We start from the raw sequence: 24,994 nt of genomic DNA on the forward strand, positions 1-24,994 counted from the left end.
GTCTCATTAAGATCCAATCAGACATGAAGGTATTGGGGGTGCAATACAATGCCCCATCACTTGACCAAAGATTCATGTATTGTGGAAGCCAAAGTGTCAACTTTGTGAACGTGCCGATTTTCTGACTGAGTAATGTTGGGTGTTAAGACTGGAAAAAGTCACAACTCACCAAAGAGCTATAAAAGAAAACAACAACATGCCTGTAAACCTCGGCCAATTGCTCCCCTTATTAATGATTGCAATTCCCCTTATTAAGCAATAAAAAAACATACAAATGCAACGTGGCACATATTTACTCACAGGGTACACTTAAAAGTGTAAAATTTTCTCCAAAGTGGATGGGGTGCACAATCAGTATGCACTAAATTCAAGATTCTGTACTTGTCGCTGTATGACCCGGACAGCTTGACTGTCCGGGTAAATTGCTTGCTGATGTGCTATATTTATATAGTGAAAAGCAGTGGCGGTCTGTGCATTTTGTCGTAGCGCCTTCAACGAATCAATCCAACCCTCAAAAACTATTTTATGGCTATAAAACCTCTACTGCAGCTACAGCTGCGACACATAAAAAATCATCAATAATAACCTCATACAATTGAAATATTATTTAAGAATATAGCCATATTTTAATAACCAAAAATCATTTTTAACTGTACACAATATCCATCCTCCTTTCTTTCCCCCTTCTTTTCTATCGCCATCGAAGCTAATGCTGAAAGTCGAGCCTGTCTTGTCGTATTTCTGGCATACGTTTTTATTCGATTCAGTGCTGAAAATGTTTGTTCCCGGTTGCGACAGGCTTGCTTGCGTTGGAGGTGTCCGACCTTTCTTAATGATGTCCAGTTTTTTTTCTTGAAAAGTCCGTCTTGAAAATGGCTTTGCTAGCAAATCTGCAACCAAATCAATTTTTTTTCCTCCGTCGGCCATTGTGGGTTGAGTTTGCTCACTCTGACTGGCTCACTCTGGCTTTGGCCCGCCTACTCTATCACTAGCCAATCATAGTTGGTGAACGCGATGACGTATCCCTACGACTGCAAGAAGGCAATGACGTATCCTACGCCTGCGAGAAGGCCTGGTGTCACCAAATCAAATTCTGATTGGTTAAAGCAACAGTCTTATCGACGCTTGTTTAATGCAGCAGAGCCTGCAGAACTGATTGTGAAGGCCTTGAGGCAGATTTCTGACCCCGCCAACAAATAATGGCTGAAATGTGATTGGTTAAATGCTTCAATATGAAAACACACATCTGGAAGCAGTGCAACCAGGGGGAAAGTAATGAAAGGAAGCTAACAGACCATTTTGAATTATTTGTATACTGTGTACTATTATTAGTATTGATGGACAAAATATAATATATGATTCAGATATTTCTTAGGCCTGCAGAGAAGGCCTTGAAGGCCCTGACAGCCCACCACTGGTGAAAAGGCGGACATGTGAAAGGGGAATATGCGTATCATGCTTAAAGCATAACAATATTAGCTGTGCGATGACATTTTCGTCTGCTACCAGTGACCGAGACGAGCCGGATTAGAGCCGAAATGGGTAAAACGAGATCACTTTTAAGAAAAATATACTTTAAAAAATCCCGTAGAAAAGTTGTTACATGGCGTACACTATGAAATGATCAAAAACCGTATATAATACGGGAAAAACGTTGACAGGTATGTAACAATGGCGATGATGGGCGTGTCCCTCGCCAAGCACTTGACAAAAATAACTATACATTGACTCTGAATCTGACTGACACGCTTATAAATGAGAGATTATTCCCTATCTTTACTCATCTCTTTACTCTGCGCTCTTTTTAACACGCATTTGTATGTGCATACCCAAACACAAAATCTCGGGAGACTCCGATGTGCCGTTTGATATTACACATGCATTCTCCCTCGCCGCCCAAATCCGGTCAGGGGCAGGCATTCATCGCTGGATCAAACCGGCTTTTTCTCATCAAACCCAGGAAAGTGTGGCTAATGCAATTGCACTAACTCACTGACTGACTTGATTGCACGTCGGCTGGGGGAGCGGGATTCCCAGGCGCCGTGGCGGTGGCCGACTGGAGCTAATCGTTAGCGTCGGCTTTTCGGTGGCTAAAGGATAGAAATTCTCCTAAAAATTCAGCCACCTTAACGTTCGTTAGGATTCTCTCCTAAGCCGTGGCCGCTAATCCCGGATGCTCGCCAACGTTTAGAGCAACACAAACATTTTTCCGCAATTACGTGGCGTCCGCCGCTAGCCGTCGGGTGCCATCCTGACCCCGTTGCACCCAAACGAGTCTGAAGAGCACCAGGCACATTAATTCCTCCTTCTGTTTAATATTCATCGGTGTTATGCCCTGTTGGCAGCTGCTCCCAGACTCTCATGGATCAGCGAGGCTTCCTGACACGGGTGCAGATGTTTAGAGCGTGAAATTAAATTGGTCATTGTCATCGGGGTCTGTGTGGAGAGGGGCACTTGCTTGTTTGTGAAAACTGCAGCGGTTTTGGTTAAGAAAAACTGTTGGAAGAGTTGCTTGTGTTCCTCTAATTGAGTTCGAATCAAATTTGGACCAAAGGGAGGAGTGAGTCAGACGGCAGAACAAAGTCAGATGTCCTTCATTGGAAAGTTTGCAAAGGAATAATGGCCGCCTGGCCTTGTCAATTCTCATGAAAATTCACCGGGAGTTGTCTCCCGTGTGTTTGAAATCAAACTTGTTCGATTAGAAATGCGTGATTGAGCCCAGCTCGGCGAACAATGCTCGATATGCATTTGAATGCATGCCGCCGAGGCAATACGGAACGAGCTTCGGTACAGCGTGGTGTCTTTTTGTAATGTCACACGAGCTTTGCAAGGCCATATTGGAAATGGAAATGGAAAAAGGGGAAAACACAAGGCCGAGGCTTTGTGCCAAAAACTGGCTTCTCTCGTCACCGATTTCCTCTTTAGCTCCTTTATAGTCTTCCAAACATAACCCAGACCTTCCAAATGGCTAAATCGCAATTTGCTGGCAAACACCCCGTGCGCGTCCACGCGTAGATTCTATTCCTCCAAGATCTTTCTTTCTGCCGCGTAGTATGTCGTATTGACGGAAAGTCACAATTCCGTCTCCCGTCAATTATATCGATTACTTCAGCGTGAGCGGAGGTAATGAGCTTCGGTGTTCTTTGGCTGCCCCTGCGAGAGGCTGCCGCCCCCTTTTGAAACCCTAACTCGCTCCCATAACCCACCTAATTGCCCCACTGTCATTCTGTGGCACCAATGTTGGACCTTCTTAGATGATTTTTGGTCTGTTAGGCCGCTCCGTTTCCACCCGTTATCGCCACTAGCATGTTTAATCCGTGTTGTGTTCTGTCCCGGTAGGCGGTGCCGACGACAACCTGATGGAGGGCGGAGAAATGAAATTTCTGTGTAAGCCGGGAGCCAGGAACATCACTGTCATCTTCCAGCCTCTTCTTAGGTATGCCGTGTGTCAAAATCAATCAAAACTGAAGTTGTTTCCCAGAGAAAAACAAAAAAACATACACGCCAATACTCCCAAGGAAAAAAAAATACATGCCAATACTCCCAAGACATCAGCGAGCCCACACGTGACCCAATACCAGTAAAGATCCAACTAATTCTGTTACCAAGCCTCTTTGTGACCATCCATCGATTTGCCACTTTTAAAGTTGATCGACCGACTGTAACTCGGATACGCCGGGGCCTCCGGTTCAAAATGTGTTGTTGATACCTTCCAGCAATTGGAAACGACAACCGTCCTCGCTTTTACTTGGCATTAGAATCAAGTATTTGAGGGCCTGTTCGTTCTCTACATACTGTAACTCCCGGGAGATTTGTGAAAATCTAATAATGAAGACGCCTAATTGAATTGGGATGCTCTGATACATTACCTCCAAGGCTCCATCAGGGCGGGGTGCTTCTTATTTCCTCGCCGCTCAATTGTCGCCACGCAATGTGTACTTGTTATGCGCAGGGGTGGGACGGTGGTAGCGTTTTGGCACGAGCGGCGAGTTTAGCAGATGTTTTGATGTTGAACGCGTCCTCAAAAGTGCCGCCCGTGGAGAGCTGCGGCAACACTGCGGCCATCTGGACGGCGAGTCCTTTAGTTACTAGAGGGTAACTGCTAAATAAATTATTGGATGAACTTTCAAGATATTTTTTTTGCTCCATCTAGGCTACGCAGAAACATGCTACTCAAAACGAACCTTTTGTTTATGCTCCCCACGTTGTCGATAATGGTTGGTATCAATCACTTGCACTTGTTTAGCACTCTGCTCTTCAGGGCTAAACCACGAGCGCCACTGGCACAGCGTTAGCTTACAGATGGTTTACTAATGGCGAAGCTCCGCTGATGGATCGCGACACCTCCCGCTGCCAGCCTTGCAACTCGCGGCGGCTTTAATGACAAAAGAATTCGGTCCTCGCGCGAGATGGCTAGATTAGACCGAAACAACTCGTACCAACTTTCGTCATTTGTCAATTTCCAAACTCTTACAAAGATGCTTAAAAAAAAAAGAAGTTAATGTGCGCATCTTTCCAATTCGGGGTGTCATTGCCATCCCCTAAGCCGTTCATCCCCAGTGTCCTTCCTGTGCCAGAGTCCAATGCAGCAAATCAGTTTGCGCATTAGGCGCCGCCAAGGCTGCTGCTTGTTTTCCATTCCGTTGTGGACCATCTCACAGCAGAAAAGTCGAGAAAGGTACGCTCCGGCACCTTGACGGTTGAGTGTTTCTGACTCTGAATAAGCTGGGAGGATTCATTCCACCGGGCCTTGGATGGGCTCTGAATCAATCCCCTGTTGCTTCAAAGCCCCGGCAGAGAGGGACATCTTAGTCAGACATTGATAATCACCACAGATAGTTGCCGATGCTGTTTTTACATCTACCGTGCCCATCTGCCAAAGTTAATATGCATGAATGGCCATAATAATCATAAAAGTCAAATCTGTGTCAAGGCTAGTGATATGACAGTCTCAAAGGTGACTGCCAGTAGTGAATATATGGCTTTGTTGGATGTTTGTGCACGTAGTAACCAATTTAGTTGACTCGTGGGGTCTTTAGTTGACATTTTGCTGGTATTTCCACCTCTTGCGCCGGACGGGCTTGGCATTTTGAAAAGCTTCTGCAAGGACTGCTAATCTCTCCAACCTCACCCGTCGCACGAGGCCCGGGCGGGCTGACGCCGATGGATGTAAATGAGACGAAAAGACATACATTAGCGCCATATTAAACCCGGGGAACCCGTCGTTATTCTATGGATTGGGCTCATTAGACGCATAGCAGATGCGTACGCAGTCCTCGCAAAGTTGGAGTGAGTAAACTGCCCACAAGGTCAGCACGTGACAAAGAGCGCTCAGAGGGAAGGACAATGGAAGCAGCCAGGAACGTAGCAAGGAGCAGACAGAGAGGTCCGTGACAGGAACAGGACAGAAGGTCCCGGCCACCCGCCGCAGTCACCTGTGGTGAAAACGACAACACACCATGACTCTGCACTAATTTTACACCCTCATTAAATCCCCTCCCTTTGAGGAGACAATGCAACAATAAGCAAGCAATAGCAGGTGCACAATATTTAAATTTGTGGCCGTGCAAAAAAAAACATGCAATTAGATGTGGACTACTTTTCATACTCAGAATTAAAGAATCAGAAGCAAATATAAGTCCCGTATTCTCCGGCCTTTTTTTTCCATACTTTGGCTGGACCTGCGACTAACGGCACTCGGACGTTTCGTCGAAAGATGTTTGGTCTCCGGACGTTTGGTGGAACGGGCGTTTGGTCGCCGGGTTGTTACTGTTGAAACCAGCTCTCAAAATTATAATCATGAGAGAGAGTTTAATATCTAAATATCTAATATCAAAATATCAACAGTAAACTGTCAATTTGACAGCGAGCGAACCCGGCGACCAAACGTCCGTTCTACCAAACGTCCGTTCTACCAAACGTCCGTTCTACCAAACGTCCATTCTACCAAACGTCCGGTCGACCAAACGTCCGGTCGACCAAACGTCCGGGGACCAAACGTCTTTCGACGAAACGTCCGGTCACGGCGGCTAACACTCAAGTGCTGTTCCTCAGTTTACTATTGTTACTTTAACGTAGGTTTGTTCGTGTATATTTTTTTACTTCTTTGTTGGGCATTGTTTGTCTCGTGCGATTTATACGCAGGTGCAACAGTCTGAAAAATACAGTAGTTGTACTGTCTGACAGAGGCACTAATATTGCATTTACAGTAATCCCTCGAATATCGCAGTTTCAACTTTCACAGCTTCACGACATCGTGGAAAAAAAGTCGTTATAATAGGGGTGATCCTACTTTGCGATTGTTCGATTATCGCGGCCATGTCTGGTCTACATTAACCGCAATATTCGATTTGACCCGCTACCAACCCTGACTCCGCCGTCATTTTCCTTAATTCTCTTTGTTTTCCCCACCCATTAAATTCCTGCGCGTCAACCAGAGGGAATTTCCAGTAGAAAAGGTCAAAATCTTGCACGACAGGAACAAAGTTGACAAAAGAAAGCAACAAAAGAGAGGCGAGAGCATGGCGGTGACGAGAGAAAAAGCACGAGAGGAAAGATGATTTAACAAAACCAACAAACGGACAGGTGGATTGAGAGAAAAACCAGATAAGAGCCAAGAAGAAAGAATGCGCCAAAGCCTCTTAAATTGCATCTGCGTGAATGGCTCGTTAGTCGTCTTTCAATTGGCGTTTTGTCTGCTTCGCATTGTTGCTGTAAAACAATGTGCTGGCCGTAGGGAGAAGAAAACGGCTGAAAACCAGAGTACTTAACTGCTAAGTGCTTAACATTAAACACTGCAATTTACCCTAAAGATTTAAGGTGGCTTACAATTCCATTTTGACTATTTTTATTAATACTACCTCACCAACGGATGGTGTTAGGTTACAAATAAATTGGGCAATTCAATCATTAGCTTGTGAAAAAAATTGGCTTAATTCGCAGGGAGAGAGCGAGCACACCTTTTTTGGGACACCCATTATTTTCAACGATTGTCATGCTCAAGAAAATGACACAAATGCACTGCGCACGGTTGGCATGGACACAAACAAACATCAACTGACGGCAGATATTAGATCCACCATGGCGGGGGTCTTTTCTCCAGCTGTAGAAGGCTGAATAAATGCTTTGATTTTGTTTATCCGGCCCGTAATGGAATCGCATTGGGTTTCCGGGGCAACCTGCGCGACATGTTAAGCCGGCAGTCGTCTCTTGTTCCGGGGGATGGACTCGAAGGGGGTCCGGCTGCTGCAAACGCTCAGTCGAAGATGTGAAGTCAGCTTTGATGCCCCTCCCCGAGGGAAATAGTGGATGATGGGAATTGTTGGCTTGTCCGATTAGAAGCTAAAATTGTGCTCGGATTGGACCAATTCTCGTAATGGAGAGCACCAAATCCCGCACGGGAAGATTTCGTAATAACGCCCTTACATCCATAGTTTGCTCTAGTTTTAATTTGGTCGCCGACCATGTCTCCGTCGGATCGCCTTTGAAAAAGATGAATCCGAAAATTGCGTTACCCGCAGAGATTTCATGAGGCCAATGTACAATATTTCAATTCGGCCCCAATATCTTCAGAGCTGTCGAGTCAGAGAGAGAATCACAGCGTGCCTGCATGCCTCCCTCCTAAAAATTGTGAAATGAAAGCCGAGAGCAACAACAATTCAGACATTGTAAGGGGTTTGTAATTAACAGATGATTTCCAAATTTTCCATTTCCCCGAGTTTACCTCTCCTTCCTTTCGTCAATCCCCTGACAACATGAACTGCCACTCCGCGTTACTGTCACATGAGCGAGCCTGCCTCATGGAGGCCTTTGATTGGGGGCCGGGCCTTTCCAGGTCGACGGGCCGCTCCCCGATAATAACCTTGTTTGATTGCTGGAGCGGCGTTGGAATGGATTGATCCGCAAAGCCTTGCCGGGTGGCCTTTTGAAGGAGCCCGTGACAAATTTCGCAAAGCTCAACGCTGAGGAATCTCTTGAAACACCATACTTTCCTTCTGATTATTTTCCTGTCAATGGAACCGTATAGAACTATATATTGGTGATATTTTGAGCATTACTTTGGTTGGTTTCGCTCCCAAATGTTACGGTCGATCCAGGCACAAAGAGCTTTGTTCTTGTGATCTTTCTTTATTACACTGTGCCTGGACAGACCAAAGGCACAAAGGAAATAGCATAAGCAACTCGGTGAACGTGGCGTGGAGGTCGATAGCCGAGAGGTCCGTAGAGAGATTCGAAACGAAGGTACAAGGTGTATGGTCGCGATCGTAATCGTGGTCGTAATCCTAGGGCAAAAACAAGAGGTCAAAGATTAGACAAGACGAAGCAAAGAGGCAACGCGAGAAGGTACTTTTTGAGTGAACTGATAAAGATGATCCAAGCTCTGATTGGCTTAAATACAGACGCTCCCCTACTTACGAACGAGTTAGGTTCCGAGCGATTGTTCATAAGTTGAATTTGTTCGTAAGTTGATTCAGTGCTATATTTTGTATTATAATTTATGTTTAAGGCCTATATAAGTATATTGAAGGTTTATTTAAGTGCATTTGTATGTTTAAGGCTTGTATAAGTAACCTGCATTGGTTTGTACTGAAAAAAACATTCAACGAACGATCGTCGAACGATTCAAGTTGGATGCCCGTGCAACGCTCACCATTTTCTCACCCGCATCAAGCTTCTTTATTATTGCCACTTTCGTTTCAAATGAAATGGCTTGCCTCTTCCCTGCACTACCACCCTCACTAGAAGCCTTTCGCTTTTCACCAACCATATTGAATAATGGATGCACGAGATATTTAATGATAAAAATGTTCTTTGCGCACTGGAGATACGTTCACGCACTTACGCACTGCAACAAACTGGGCAGAGGAAGGTGGATGCTGGGTGAGCTCTCACAGCGCCAGGGGTTGGTATTAGCGGCGGAAAGAAGCACTACAAGAAGTAGCCGAAAGAAGTCAGGTTCACAGAACAAAGAAAGTTGTAAAAACATTAATGTAAAAAGTATAAAGTACAAAGTAAAGTAAAGAGGAATGTATTAAGAAATATTAAAATGTAACCTATGCGCAGACATGTTCTTATGTACCGTTGTTCGTAACTCGAATGTTCGTAAGTAGGGGAGCGTCTGTACAGTCGCATCTCTACTTACGAAATTAATTGCTTCCACGACTTTTTCGTGACTTGAATATTTGGTAAGTAGAGCAGTACTTTATATGTAAATTCTCTAATTCGTTCCACGATTCTCACACAACTAAAACTGGTTGTTGTAAGACAGCCAATTAGAGCCTAGTAGACTGTAGCGAGGTTCTTAAGTGAAAATCAATGCATCCGCAACAATATTTTCAAAATAAAATAACGGATAAGGAAATGCATTTACTTTTTGGAGGATTTTGTAACTCAGATCTTTTTAGTGTCTCAAGGCACTCCTTTGCATATAAAAAGCTTTCGTAACCTGAAAAATTCGTACCTAGAGGCATTCGTAAGTAGAAGTAGTAGTAGTTCCTTGGTGTCTGATGAACCACACCTGCCATTGCTTAGCCAATCAGGTGCTGGACCTGTGACAATCTTGCCTGAGTAAGATTTGAGTTTGAGTCTGTCCATGTTCGCTGTCCCTTACACCTTCCCCAAACCCCTAGAAAGTGTGAAAAATGAATTTGTCAATGAGATAAATGCTCCTCCCCGTTCGTCCTTCCTTTCCCCTGCCCGACACGGTGGTGCCGAGCTTTCCACGCTGAGTGAGCGAGCGGTTGGAAAATCAAACCGGGTGACGGATTGCCCCTCACCGTTTTTAGTCCTCATCGACTAAGTTTAAATGGAGAAAGAGTTTAGCGAAGAAGCCTCCCACAGAACTTTGCTTAAATTCATCACAGGAGTAGAGTGTGATGGGAATTTGAGCCAGGGCCAGGAAGGGCAGCCTATAGTGGAAACTGGGGAGAAAATCCATTATGTTTGATGTGAGTGTCTCTCAACGAAAAGCCAGCGAAACAACATTAGGGTGTCTTGTAATGCAATTGCGGTTTTGCCAATATGAGATTTCTAATGGATTTCAGCACATTAGAACATTCTTTATTTGTAATATTTATTCCCTCTGGCTTCAAATGCTGTTTTGCTAAGTACGCCACCTCCTTTCTGCAGATTATACAATGTGGAAATACAGCATCATTTTCACATGTAAAGTGGTACTGAATTTTTTTGGACAAGTTGCACTTGAGGAAAAAAGTAGTTGCAATTTTTTAGTTAGCCCTTCTCAGTTGTTTTTCCTTAGTTTCAGGCGATTGTATGGAATCTGAGGGGATAGCCCAAAACTCTACCCACAGCCAATATTGAAATGTCCTCTTGCAGTTTAGACTAAAATTAACAGATGGAATTATATAATAATGTCTCGATAATTTCACACATAAATCGCACTGGAGTATAAATTGCATCCTGCAGAAAACAAACAAACAAACAAAGAAATTGTGACTTATAGTCCAGAAAATACGATATATGAACCCATCTTGCTTTGCTAAAATTGCACTAAATCAGACAATGTGGTGCAAACCTAGGCAGGTTTAATGAGTTAGATTAAGGAGGATGCAGAGATTGACACACACGCATGCACACAGACACACACACACACACACACACACACACACACACACACACACACTCTCCCACTCCTCGGTGCTTGACGAGAGGAGATGGAGTGAGGCCATTATGCAAATGTCAGGTGTCAAGTGTAAATGAGATTGGAAGGACGGGAAACAGAAGTATTGGATATCATGGCGGCAGCGAGGTGATGAGAGCAGCCCCACGCTGAGAACGGCAAAAAAAAGGACGCTTATTGACAGTCTGTCTATTGAAGATGGCAGAAAAGCACATTCTTGGCCTGAAATGCAACATTTCCATCAGAAATGGTGATAGCTTTTCGTAGGAGCTTGTGCAAAAATGACAGCATTCACTCTGCGCCACAGAAAAATATATCAACTCAATAGAATTGCTTTTTATTTGTTTTGGGGACTGCAAGCTAACCTTTAGTTCCCCTCCACTTCATTTACAGGCAGGCTTTTTTTTTCTTCCCGTATGGCTTTGAACATGATAAGGCGTCACATCAGAAGAGAAGTGAAACATAACAAAGTAAAAGGTCAAGGTTGTCATCTCTCTCAAGTGGACGCTCGGCCGGCAAAACATGACAACAGCCGCCTGAGAATCCATGAATAATTTAACCCCTGGCATCCCATTCGGGCCCCGGGCTGCGACGTAGACCGAAAGGCCGTCTGCGCCTCACTTTGAGCGGCACCCGCCTTCGTTTGACGTTCGCCCTCTACCCGTCGGCGCTATTCTCCAAGCCCAAGGTATATGACGGACGCCGGCCGGGCCTGGGTGTTGGCTTCCCGAAATTGCATTTTTGGCCAATATGAGAGCTGTCAACCGCCTGCCCCCCCGGGGACCACGCAAACCCTGCTTGAGGCCTTTTTCGTGAGGAGCCACTACCGTGCCGTCTATCATTTTCCTGCTTTTTTTTGCCCCTGTGAAATCCCACCTTTGCTCACTTTGTCTCGTTTACCTCTTCTTCACCTCTCACTCCTTCTTCACCCTTGTGTGCACTCCCCATCACTTGGGGAACCCTTAGGTGGGTTCTGGACCTCTCTCCGCCATTTCCTCTTTACTGCTCTTTTCTTTTTACATTCAATCTGAGCCCTGAGAAGTAATTCCATTTACCAACACCCCAGCGTTTAACAAAGTAGGCGAGGATGAGGACCAAGCATTTGGAGAAATAACAGGGCTAAAAATAGTGGGAGGATAAGGAAGCAGTGACGAAGTGAAGGTTCCACAATGGAACGGTAAGGCGATGGATGACCTGGGGTTCGATGCTGAATAAATTCTTACTATACTGGATTGGAAGGGGAATTTACCATATTTACTCGCATATAAGCTGCGCCTGTGTATAAGCCGCACCCGTAAAATTGCCTTAAAATTGTTGAATATTACAATTTCTCGCGTATAAGCCGGCCGCTGATTCACAATTTTCACCTCCATATTCATGGTTTGCAAATGTGTTACTTTGAAGGAAAAATCTTGAGAAAAATCATCGCATGTGGTATTTCTGACATACTGTATGAATCAAAAGCACATTATTAGGGTCAATATCATAAGGAATTAATTCATCCAGTAATGGTTGTTTTCTTACTGCAAAACTGAAAATAACCAACAAATAGTAAATGTTACTTTGCATACATCTACTGGTGAAAAAGAGTATAGAAAGTCTTGCGTCATCGCTTTTTTTAGTTACAAATACGGCTTATATGCGAGAAAATACGGTATTTGTAGTTGTATCTGGTTGACGCATTGCACAAGAGCTTATTAGCGAGGCAAAATATTTTTGGGGGGGAAAAGTAACTAACAACAAAGATGCTCTCGGTCTCAGCGTGAAAGGCCGTTCAAAAGATGGAGGGCGAGCGTTAGCAAGATGAAGGATATGCCGAAGTGTGGCGATTTGTCTTTTGAGGTTCCGGTGGCGTCAGCTAAACAAGGCCATCTCATTTCCTGTTGTCTGCAGGAAGCAGATGTCTCGCTAGCCTTGCCGCCGCTCGCTGCTTCTTGGGCGCTCATCAATCTCGCTCCTTTTAATTGGTCTGCGCCACACTGCGAAAACCCGACACGTACGCACTAACGCGCGTACATAGTTCAAGACTTTGAAGGTATTTTGGTTGCAAACCTATACAGCGGGGGACAAGGCTGTGAACCTTGTTGTACACCAAAGAGCAGTATCCCACTGAAAGCTGTCTAATTAATTCTTATTTGTCATGCCTAATTCCGCCACCGACTCTGTGGTCTGACTTGTATCCAATCGTTTTTCTCGTAGGGCATTTGATCACACACTGCAAGCTAAAGATGTGAGTAGGCTGACACACTGGCATCTGCTGGTTGAAGTGGAAATGGCATTAGAGTTGATTAAATTACTATTTGAATCCCAATGATGGGATAATCTCTCTTGCGGCTTCCAGGCAGGACCATTTCATTGTGTATATGACACATTATAATGCAAATCAAGCATTTAGATTGTACTTTACCCTCGTCCATTTTTTTTTTAATTTCCCTGCTTGAAATATCCACAGGCGGACCAAAATCTCATTAATTCGACGCCGCCATCAAAGTAAGCACACGGCAAGCAGTAATTCGAGGGAATCGATATGGAGTGTGCAGTTGAATAACAATTAAAAGGCAGGATAAGATTTAGGCTCGGTGCTGGCCATGCGGGGCGAAAACTCTCCGAGTGTCTTCCATCCATTAGGATCCTTTAACGACTTTGACATTCTTGCTCAGGAGTGCTGTAGGAAAGAATCATTGCGAATAGATAAGCGCTTTCAAGTATCACTGTAGGCCTTGCGTTGGGCTCTTATGGCTTCTTTGTTCCAATCTTTTGGATAATTGAAGTAAGAATTGGTGTAGCTCTCCCATGACAGTAGACACAGGTAAGTTCTTAGATGGGCGTTTATTGCTGTTTGTCAAAAGTCACCAACATGCATTCCGTGTTTCATCAGCAACGCCTATCTAAGAACTTACTTGCGTCTATTGTGATGAGAGAGCTACAGTGAGAATTTGTTGGCCGGTTGTCATAAATGAGTGTCAAAGATTCTTATAAAGCTGCATGTAGTTTTGTCACCAAACTTTCATCATGCGCATCCATCACCTCGCTGCCACCGAATGCGTGCTACTAACATGTTCATCAACATAAATCTTTCCCAACGGAACCAAAATTCCGCAGGAAATTGAATGCTTTTTAACATTGCCCTTTAACATATTTATTACATTAACATATTTGAACATTTATCTATTTATTAATGTGTCTCTTACAATTGTTTTTAAGATACAGTGGTACCTCGAGATACGAGCTTAATTCGTTCCGAGACTGAGCTCGTATGTCGATTTACTCGTAACTCAAATGAACGTTTCCCATAGAAATGAACTAAAAACAAATTAATTCGTTTCATCCCTCTGAAAAAACACCCAAAACAGGATATTGGAATGGAAAAACATTTTTATTTGTTCTAATTCGCCATCTATTAACAAAGTAACAAATAACTAGTGGTTTTATAGTACTAAAATGTGTTTAATAGTACTAAAATTAGACGGATTTCACGGAGGGGAGAGAGACGGACAGAGAGAGGGGGGGGACTTGCACGGCAACGCCCTCAAAACATAACATACACAAATTTAAATGAACTTGGATTACGATGCAGACACACTCAAAAATAAGTTTCATCTAACCTTACACTAAACTTAATTCTAATTTTGTTTTAAATTTTGATACCTTTCTTCTCCCGGGTTGGCTCTATTTGCCCCGCCTCCACCCTGACTTTCAGATGCAACCTATCGAGGGTTGTTTGCTTTTGTCTTCCCTTCAAAATATTCCCAAAATGATGCACACAAATGTCCTCACAATAGGATAACGCACGACCACTTGCCAACGAGAAGTAGTATATACTCCTCTCGTATTAGCGATCGATCCGTCATCCGCACTGACTAATGGGGAAAAAAACACAAATGCAATGCTCCGCCCAGTGCTCATAGAGACTGTTGGAATAATGATTAATACCAGTAAATCATTATTAGTAATATTTAATTAAAATTGGAAGACATCTTTCACATATCTGGTTACAACTTGCAAGGAGTTACACTCGTGACGCCGTCCACAAGGACAAACGACAAACGGAAAACATCATTATGTAATCAAAACAATTGCATTAGACAGTAGAATAACACCCTAGAAGGTTAAAAAACAACTGTGTAAGAATTGCAGAAGTAAGCATAAAAGTTGAACCGAGCCAAAACAATGGTGTAAGGAATTGCATAATATTTTCATTATAAGGTAAACAAAGCATTCTAAGGTAAACCAAGCAGCATTATAAGGTAAACAAAGCATCAGTATTTTTCCGTGTTTCTTGCCGAAGAGCGCAAAGTCCTAAAAACAATGAAGTGTCCTCGAGCGTAGCTGTGGGGGGGAAAGTGTCCGTGGTCCCAACATAAATCATGAATTAATGTATAGCCTTATTACTTATTAAAAATGCTTACAAAACATATAGAAACATCCCATAATAAATCCAACAGAGACATTACACGAGGAAGTTGCGACCAGAAAGACAGTGCCCATGATGTTCTTATGAGCAGCCTCTCGCGTCCGCTGTATGCTCGTATATCCAAATTTGTCTCGTATCTCAAGATAAATATTTGCCCGAAATTTTACTCGGATCTCAAATTGCTCGTATGTCGAGGTACCACTGTACTGCAAAACTATCCGCTCTTTTTGTTTGTTTGTTTTTCGAATGTGGGCAAAGAATTATTGGTCGGCGGCTATCCCGCGTCTTTTAGGATCTTCAAGCCGCCGTAAGGGAATATGCCCGCTTTAACTCATTAGCTCAAATCCCTTCCGATACAAATACGGAGGCTATGACATGGACAATTATCCCGGTCCCAAGTATCGACTTCGACATCTGTTTCTTAATGATCTATAATTAGATGCCGTCAAGCGCAATCACCAGTTGCTCTATAGAAAGAAGAAGTGGATATTAAAAAAAAAAATACATAAATAAAATGAAAGGAAGGTAAACACTTGAAACTGGCTTCAGGACTGTTGTGGACAAGATCCATTCCATTTATAGGAACCAAGAATTGTTTAGAATCCCTTGTGACTTGTTAGGAATAGCTTGGAAATTGATGCAATTTCAGCTGATTGTCTCATTATCTGGTCTGTAGTTTACTTCTGTTGTGGGAACTTGAACTCCATTCGTCAATTTGATAATTGGTAAATTGTCATTGGTTGTAAATCCTTACAATAGCTACTGCCTCAAACGATTCAGATCCTTTTTTTAGGGAAAAAACACATACTGTAAATACGTATCACAGGACTTTAGTTCATGTCAAATCTTCAAGCAATAGCAATACTTTGCCCATGACTAGTTTTCTCTCCTGTTTTATTGCTTGATCATCCAATAATGAGCAATCACAGTCAAATCTCTGGCCCCACCCTCTCTTTACCCACAATTCTGTATTACAACCTTCCCATCTTGTCAGTGTTTGTCTGAGCTCGCCAGGGCGGCTAAGTGAATTATTTAAGGCTATTAAGATTTCTCACACCGGGCTGATTCGTGGAGGAGCGCTCGCTCTGACTGCTGTTTCCACGGCAACCCGGGGCCATACTCGCCATCCCGGCGTGTTGGGTCGCCGTCTGTTTACCGCCGCCTTGCAGCATGGCCGAGTCCGTTTATCCCGTTTACCTCGGTCCGACCCTCACGCGGGTCGGCGTTCCTCTCCTCCAGATGGCACGTTTACTACTCGTCGGGGCCTCGCCGCATTACTCAAATATTATCACCTCTGTTGGCGGAAAAATCCATCTGTGCTCACGTGCAAAGCGGACGATCCGTCATCTTGACTGTCGTATCGGAACAGCGACGTTAATGACAGCTCGGGAAGGATCTCGGGGCAACGAGGCGCGCCGTTCAAAGTGGCAACTTTCTGCCCGCAAAATAGATTGTTTTTTTTTCTGATGAAGTTGTCAGCTAAAAGTGTATTTTCTCTTGAAAAGCAAAGGACACTTGGGTGTTTAAGTTCCCTGCATATTTATAGAGAGCAGCTGTTTATCTGGCCCGCATTGTTTGACAGCTTTAATTAGCCCACAGAAGAGTTTCTCCCACTTTGCACTGCGGTCGACTTCGGAGAATCAATGAAGGATTTACAGTGGCTTTAGACTGAACACACACACACACATGAGGCCTCCAGTCTTGCTGACTAATTGGGTGCAAATGCTGAGTAGCGCGTGAGTGTGCGAGATTGGTCCACGGGAATTGTTTTTGTTTAGCCAGAGGCTACGAGCTACATACTTCATATTCAAAAGCGCCTAACAAAATAACTTGCAAAAACACTGGAAAGCAGCATGAAACCACAACAAAGGACATATTGAGGCGTTAGCGTTTTCACAAGCTGGAACAAAGCTGTCCTACGTGTTGTGGTTTTATAACCCTTGAAGCATGGGATTTTTTTGGGGGGGGCAGAAACATTAGAAAAACAATTGGCAGGACTGTGGCTTGTTTACTTTTTGTTTGAAAATCCTTATTTGATGTTCAAACAAAAGCTTGTTTTATCCTGGCGTCCTCATAACCCTCGCTCCGTCATTGTTGTCTCCGCGGTCTACTGTTCGGTACACCGAGGTCACGTGTAGCCGCACATCTCGTAGGTCATTAAATCCTACCCCCCCACCCCCCAAAGGGCTTTGATTTATTTGCGCATTTATACGTACGGCGCTCGGCGGGGTGCTCGCTCTTGCGTGGCGTCGGCCCCACGGCGCATGCGAGACGGGGTCAGCGACCGGCGAACCTGACAAACGAGGTGCGCACGTGCCTAGCCGAAACCATACGTTAGTGTCCGACCTACATCTGGACCGCTGCGAGGCGCTTTAGCCAAAGCATTCCAAATGTGAGCGGTAGGGACAAAAGTATTGCCATTGAAACACATTTGCTGGACTATTTCAATACTAAAACTTAGTTTCCTCCCACATAGGTTCATTCAGGAGATCGAGATGAACATGGGAGCGGGCCAAGCCAAGCAATGTCAACTCCGAAGCTTCCTCACGTACTACATCAACGACCTTTTCCTCAACCAGGTACGCACAGAGATCAACAAAGAAATAGAGTCGGTGAGCAAAGTGGCCGACCCCTTGAAGATCCTCGCCAGTGCCGACACCATGAAAAATCTGGGCGTGCAGAGACCTGTGCTCCAGGTGAGATCATATTGCAACTACTACTACTCCCACCGTGGGCTTGTCCCGGGAGGGCTCGCCACAGCCAATCAACTTTTTTCCATTTCACCCTGTCCTTTGCATCATCCTGCCCTATACCGACCACTTTCATGTCCTCCCTCACTACATCCATATATATCTTCTCCAAGGTCAACCTCTAGCCCTGTTCCCTGGCACTTGTAACTCTATCCAAGATGATCACTCCTAAACTCATCATCTCCATTTCTGCTACCTATTTTTTCCTCAGAGGCACTGTCTCTAAGCCATACATCATGGCTGGCCTGTAGACCTCTCCCTTCATCGTGGCTGACACTCTGCTCTCACTTAACACACCCAATATTTTCCTCCAGCTGTTCCTCCCTGCTTGCACACGGTTCTTCAGATCCTTTCCACATTCCCCATCCACCTGCACTGTTGACTCGATGTCCCCCCCAGCCTCTTTTGATCTACTATACAGTGGTACCTCGAGATACGAGCTTAATGCGTTCCGGGACTGAGCTCGTATGTCGATTTTCTCGTAACTCAAACGAACGTTTCCCATAGAAATGAAGTAAAAACAAATTAATTCGTTCCAGTCCTCTGAAAAAAACACCAAAAACTGAATATTAGATTGGAAAAAATGTTGTATTTGTTCTAATTCGCCATCTATTGACAAAGTAAGAAATAACTAGTGTTTAATAGTGTACTAAAATTAGACGGAATTCGCGGAAGGGAGAGAGAGAGTGACATAAAGAGGGGGGAGACTTTTTGCACGGCAACGCGCTCGTAACATAATATCAACAAATTTAAATGAACTTGGATTACGATGCAGACACACTCAAAAATAAGTTTAGTCTAACCTTACACTAAACTTAATTCTAATTTGTTTTACATTTTTATACCTTCTCCTGGGTTGGCTCTATTTGCCCCGCCTCCACCCTGACTTTCAGATGCAACCTACTGAGGGTTGTTTGCTTTTGTATTCCCTTCAAAATATTCCGAAAATGATGCACACAAATGTCCTCACAATAGGATAACGCACTACCACTTGCCAACGAGTAGTAGTATATTCGCCATTCTTCACTGACTAACGGGAAAATAAAACACTGAAAAAAATGCAACGCTCCGCCATTGACTCGCTTTCGGCAGCCACCATTTAAGCGCTGCTCAATAGCTACAATCCTTTCAGCAAGACACACTTCACAAAACCTTACACTCATGGCTCGGTTCAAATCCATCCGCCCGCGAATTTACCACGAGATCCACCAACGTGAGTGACGGAGCAAAGAGAGAGATTTGAATGTTGAACTGAGGGGAGGAGGATTTGTTTTTGTTTGGTTCGGTTTTGTGGCATGGTTTTCTTTTCTTTTTGTTCCGTTATTACATTGCATATTTCATACAAAATGTGTATATTTTTATAGTGGCTAGTATTGAAGATTGTGGAAGGTATTGGTAATGCTAATTCAATGTAAAATTTAGATTAGATTAGATAACTTTATTCATCCCGTAATCGGGAAATTTCATTGTCACAGTAGCAAGAGGGTGAGAATACAGACACAGGAAAATACATTTTAGACATAAATATATAGGTAATAAATAAGTTAATAAATAAATACATATAGATATATAAATATTGCTCTACTTACGAAATTTGGGAGAAGCGGAACAAACTGGAACCAATTCGTTTCGTAAGCGATACCACTGTATTACAACTATCTAAAAAAAATCTGGAGAAATAATCGTCCCTCGTCCATCACTTAATCAAAATACAGTCCCCTAACACCAACGTGAGAAGACAGACAATGTTTTTTTTTTGTCTGTAGCCCAGCTGTCAGACACGTAGGCTCAAAAATGCCTGTTTTAGCGTGTGCGTACAATTTAATTGTGTTTGTTTTGTCAAGAAAGACACTGTCAAATTGTGTGCAGCTTTTGGATTTGTAGAAAAGATGTGTGTGTTTTTGAGCATGGTCTCTGTGGCGGCTCATCTGCCATGCAGCAAACATCAGTGGCAGTTCATTACAGAGGTAGCGTGAGGCAGTGGGTGTTCGGAGTTCAGCAGGGTTTGTTTACGGCTCGGGCCCCTCCTTAACGAGTGGAGTGCAGCATCTTGCTAATTATGCTGCTGTGGCTAATGAGCCTTTCGGCTGATAGTGGGGAGCGCGCAATAAAGCGCTCCCTTTGTTTGAGATCTTTTTTTTTAATTGGGATGAATTAAAGAGCCTCGCAGGATTCGGCAAAATCTTTTCACTTTCTTTTTTTCTCGTTTTTTTTTCTTCCCATCATTTTGCTACCTGGGTGTCTTTCAGGAATCCAAATGACTGGAATATTAGGAAATTTCCATTCTGTATTGTCAACATTTGTCTAAGGATTCAATCATTTTGTGTTTCACTTGCTTTTTAAATCACTTTTTGATGAACGTGGCTTTCAGGAGACATCTTTGTATAATCAATAATTTTAGGCAGGCATACTTTTCTTCTGAGAAGTCCAAATTTAAGTGAGTTCTAAGCTTAATATCTTCGCCCATTGCTTCCGTGACTGCAGTGGATTATTTAAGATTATGATGAATGCGCCATAAAATGCTTGCGAGGTTTTCCAATCACGTGCCAGATGTGTCGTTGTGCCGGACTGGATTGCGTCTTATTTTATTTTTTTGTACTTGTGTGTAAGTGCGCCAGGTGTTGTCATAGACACACACTCTGTTGGCATCATAACCTCAGGGGCTGATGGGGGGGAAGAAAGAGAAAAACGCAATATAGTTTCAGCACATTAAGCACACTGCGCCAGGCCCCATATGGGAAACCATAGGGGAGCACCTTTTTCGGGACACATCTGCTCACTTACGGCCATCCAAGCATGCTAAGCTACTAATGTGAGCTGAAGAAAGGTGTTAAGATTTATTTATTTTTTTGATTTTTTTTATTATTTTTTCCCCCGTAGAATACAGTTGCAACCTTTTAAGGTCACCCCTACCGCCATTTTTCACCTGTATGGAAACGATTGCGACAAACGAAGGCTGCCGTCGCGACGGTTCCCTCAGCCTAGCTAGATGGCGAGGTCGTATTTTTCGTCACCCCGCGACGGCGTGCGCAGAATATTTATGGTTGCGGTTAGGAACGTATCAGCTTTTAATAAATCATGTGGGGTTATGAAATATCAGTGAGCACGGTATATCGGGTCTATTTGACTTTTGCTGCACGGGGGTCAAGGTGAACGCACGCTTTGCCGAGTTAATAAGAAATATTGATACGGAGGGATGATTTGCTTATCGTGAGTCCATGCCAATTCCCAAAAGGACTAACTAACTGTATATCGTGTATACATATATCATAGAGTAATAATACGAAGATGAGGCTGACGAATACTGGCGATATAGGGTCCACAAGGACCTAGGGAGATAATGTCCATAGAGGTGAGAGTCCTGATAAGATGAAATCCATTTTTTTTGTTTCATACAGGCATGTGTGGGGAAATCAAATGTTGAATCCAACACTAGCACGTGCGTAGCGAGATGCTATCTGTCCAACTCTGATTGATTCATTTAATTAGAGTAAGATAGAGGCAGAATAGAGGAAGAGTGGTCGCGAGCGAGCGCTGCGGTCGCACTGCTGGCTAGCTCCTCAGATTGGCTCCATTTATCTTGGTCCGAAACACCCCCCCACCCCCATATAACCCACCTACACACACACTTCTTGCAACACAACTCACCTTCTATCCATCTCACAGTGTCCAACAACATTCTAGAAACATGTACAGTAGACTATCTTCGTGGATTGATTCATTGTATTAATTGCATGCCAAGTCAATCGTTTTTAATAACACAAGATTATCAGTACATTAGTGGAAAATAGCTTCAATTTAATGCTTTACATTAGTTCATTTAAATTAGTTTATGTTATATTACGATTCACCGGTGCAAAAAGTCTCTGAAAACGAATACATGAATGACATTGTTTATTATTATTATCACACGATTGAATTTGTCTAATACACAAGTTGTATTTAACTGGGCTAAGTATTCGACATGCCTGTTGAAGCATAAAGTTTCTATTTTAATCGTACACCTAAATGACTATCAATTTGAATAATTTTCCATTTTCATCCCTTGTCTTAGTTTTTTCCCTCTATCTCACCATCAAAACTTAATGCGAAAATGCTGTGCTTTGAGGTCACGAAATTTTGTTCCTTGGTTTGTAACAGCTCACCGTTGATTTTATAACATCATACTGGAAAAGCTGGCAGCTCAGCATTTTACAATCACGAGAAAAACGTCTTCAAATGCAAGTTCAACAAAATCAACCTCTTAGTGGCAAACTTTTTTGTTGAATTCTCACTATTGCATATGTAATTTGTGTATTACATCCGTGCTGCTCCGCCAGTAATGCGCTAATGATGTTGACCTTTCCACATTTTTTTTCCCACATGTGACTGTGCCCGTATGCATGTGTGAGTGCACCCAATCACCACCTCCCATAATGACCCTGACCTTTATTGTTTTCCGTGACGTGTACAGGCAACGCTTATTCCTTTCCTACTGATTGCACCACACATACACACACATTCACATACATGGGGAGGGGGCTCCATTATGAAGCAGACCCCCAGCATCCATCAGTAGGTGCAGCAATCACAACACTATACACCTGTTCGCCTCATCAGCCGTGCCCTGTGATTTGGACTCCAGCGGGGTTGGAGGGCAGAAAAAAAAATACAAATGGCTTCCATTTAACGTTTCTTTCTGTGCTATTAATGTCAATAGACCGCCCAATTCATTTCAGAATAGATGAAACGTGTATTGGCGTCAATGGTAGCCCATGACTTCATTTGAAAGCACCATTGGACGCTAAACATGACAGCAAGTATTTTGAATGACATGTCAACTTAGACATTTTTCCCGTATTTTATGATCATTTCAAATTGTGTCCGCCGTATAACAACTTTTTTACCAGATTTCTTTTGAGTACGTTTTTTGTAAAATCGATCTTGTTTTACCCATTTCGGCTCTATTCCGGTCACTACTAGCAGACAAAGACGTCATCGGCGACTGCTAATGATATTGTTATACTTTATGCTTGATATTTGCACGTGCATTCCCCTTTCACCCATTCGCGTTTTCACTATATAAATCAGTGTTTCCCAACCACTGTTCCGCAGCACACTGGAGTGCCGCAATGGTCAGGTGTGCCATGGGAAATTGCAAGAAGTCATACAATGTAATATTCGGAGAGAAAAATTAATATGAATATAATGAGATTAAAATTGAACTATTAAGAGTTTAAAATCAAAATATGATGAACGTTAAGTTATAGATTATACTATTACAAGATTCAAATTGTGAAACAGTCATTTTGTTTCTTATTTTTCTCTTGTTTGGTTTCTACAGCATCAACTTTTGGCGACATAGTCTCTGAGCACAACATTTTTTTTATGTAATATTAGGAGATTGAAGTTATATTTGGTCAAAAAGTCAAAATTATGCGATTAAAAACATGACATTACTTATTTTTGCATCACTCGAACCGGAAGTCGTCCAGGGTTCGCAGACATCAACTTATGGTGACATTAGGTCAGTGTGAAAAATTAGATTTTGGAATCATTTTGGCGCTTTATGTGATTCCTGCTGATAAAACTTTGATGAGAATGACTATTATCATTAATATAGTTGACATAGTTTTATATTAAAAGATTTTCCGATGGTGGTGTCCCTTGAAAATTCAATGCAAAAAGTGTGCTGCAGCTCAAAATAGGTTGGGAAACACTGATATAAATATAGCACGTCAGTAAGCAATGTACCCAGACGGTCATCTACAGAATCTTGAATTTAGTGCATACTGATTGGGCACCCCGTCCACTTTGGAGAAAATTTTAGACTTTTAAGACGCCCTATGGGAGTAAATACGTGCCATTTTGCACTTGTACGTTTTTTTTAACACTTATTAAGGGGAATTACAATCATTAATAAGGGGAGCGATTGGCCGTAGTTGACAGGTAACTCCCTAAAATTTATTCTGCGGAAAAAAACGACTTGTGTCCCAGCAGCCTCTAGAAGAGTTCTTGATCCATTCGTCTCCGTGTCTGTATTTTACGTTTTCAGATGCTCGTAGCTTGTAAAGGCTCGTTATTATACCCCCAAAGGAGTTGTTTTTGCTAAATGCCTGAGGTGGCATCTACCTGTCCCCCGTTATCTCGCGCCAAGCACCTGTTCGCTACCGGCTCGCGTGAGCCTCTAGCTCGACAAGACACCGCCACTTTGTCTTTGTATGTTTATATTTATCCTCATATTACGGCCGTATAATTGCGCCCGCCTGTCGTCTTTGTAAAAACACCGAAAGCAAGGAGTCACATAAACCCTGGAAGTGAGTTTGCAGTGGAGAGATATCAGCCGCAAATGCGCCCTCGGGTTTGAAAGGATGTTTTGGTTGATATGCGTTACAATTTGCACATGGCTTGTGTTGGTTTGTACGGATGTATTTGGATTCGTCACGCTTGTGATATAACGGTCCGAGCTTGGGAGTTGAGCTTAAGAGCGCTCACATTTAACCTTGAACACCGAGAAGTAAGAGCATCTTTTTATATCGACGTTGGTTTAATGAGATGTGGCGACACACGCGAAGACTTTGTACAATTTTGCTCACATCCATTAGAATAATGAACACGAGGAGGTGGGGCGGGGGGGGGGCAACAAAGAGATAATTAGTATAATGGATTTTTACTCCACTGCGAGGACTCCAATTGAACATCTTCACTCTTTGGAATTGTTTATGCCAGGATGACATATTTCATTTTGCACGCGTGTTTTTGGTGAGAATGGCAGCAGGGTAATATGGCAGTCCATCTGCAAGCAGTCAAGTGTGATATTGCTGCTCATATTTCAATTAGAACACTTACGCCACACCGCGTCGGAGGCCTTGATGGCGCCCACGAAAGACACTGTTTTCTTTTATGAACTCGATCTCATCAGCCCGCCAGCTATGTGATTATTCCGCCTAAATGGGAATGTATTTTTCAACTTATTCTCCCAACGTTTCATACGTCTTTATACCTCTTTACGGTCTTATTAAAGCTAGAGGTTGCCTTTGAATGAATTCCTTTACGTTTCTTTACCTGGCTACGTCTGTGGTCGCCAATGCCGCGTACGTAGTTGCGCCTGGCGCGTGTACCCGAGCCATCCGCCGTGTGTCAAGCCGGATAGTCCGTGTGCGACTACCTCTGCCTGACGTTGATGAATGATGTGTCAAAAGCACACTCCCA

At 43.3% G+C, this 24,994-nt stretch overlaps 1 protein-coding gene across 2 annotated transcripts in view; it reads left to right on the top strand.

Annotated features, from left to right (window-relative positions):
* Window positions 1-24,994, top strand: part of exoc4 (exocyst complex component 4) — a 59,996-nt gene that overhangs the window by 21,446 nt on the left and 13,556 nt on the right. For both annotated transcript variants that reach the window (XM_077593853.1, XM_077593854.1), the window contains exons 11-12: window positions 3,340-3,436; window positions 17,530-17,749. In XM_077593853.1, the coding sequence (XP_077449979.1) occupies window positions 3,340-3,436; window positions 17,530-17,749 (317 nt within the window). The remainder of the gene's footprint in view (window positions 1-3,339; window positions 3,437-17,529; window positions 17,750-24,994) is intronic.

Source organism: Stigmatopora argus, chromosome 23 (assembly GCF_051989625.1).
Source record: "Stigmatopora argus isolate UIUO_Sarg chromosome 23, RoL_Sarg_1.0, whole genome shotgun sequence".
Classification (NCBI taxonomy): Eukaryota; Metazoa; Chordata; class Actinopteri; order Syngnathiformes; family Syngnathidae; genus Stigmatopora; species Stigmatopora argus.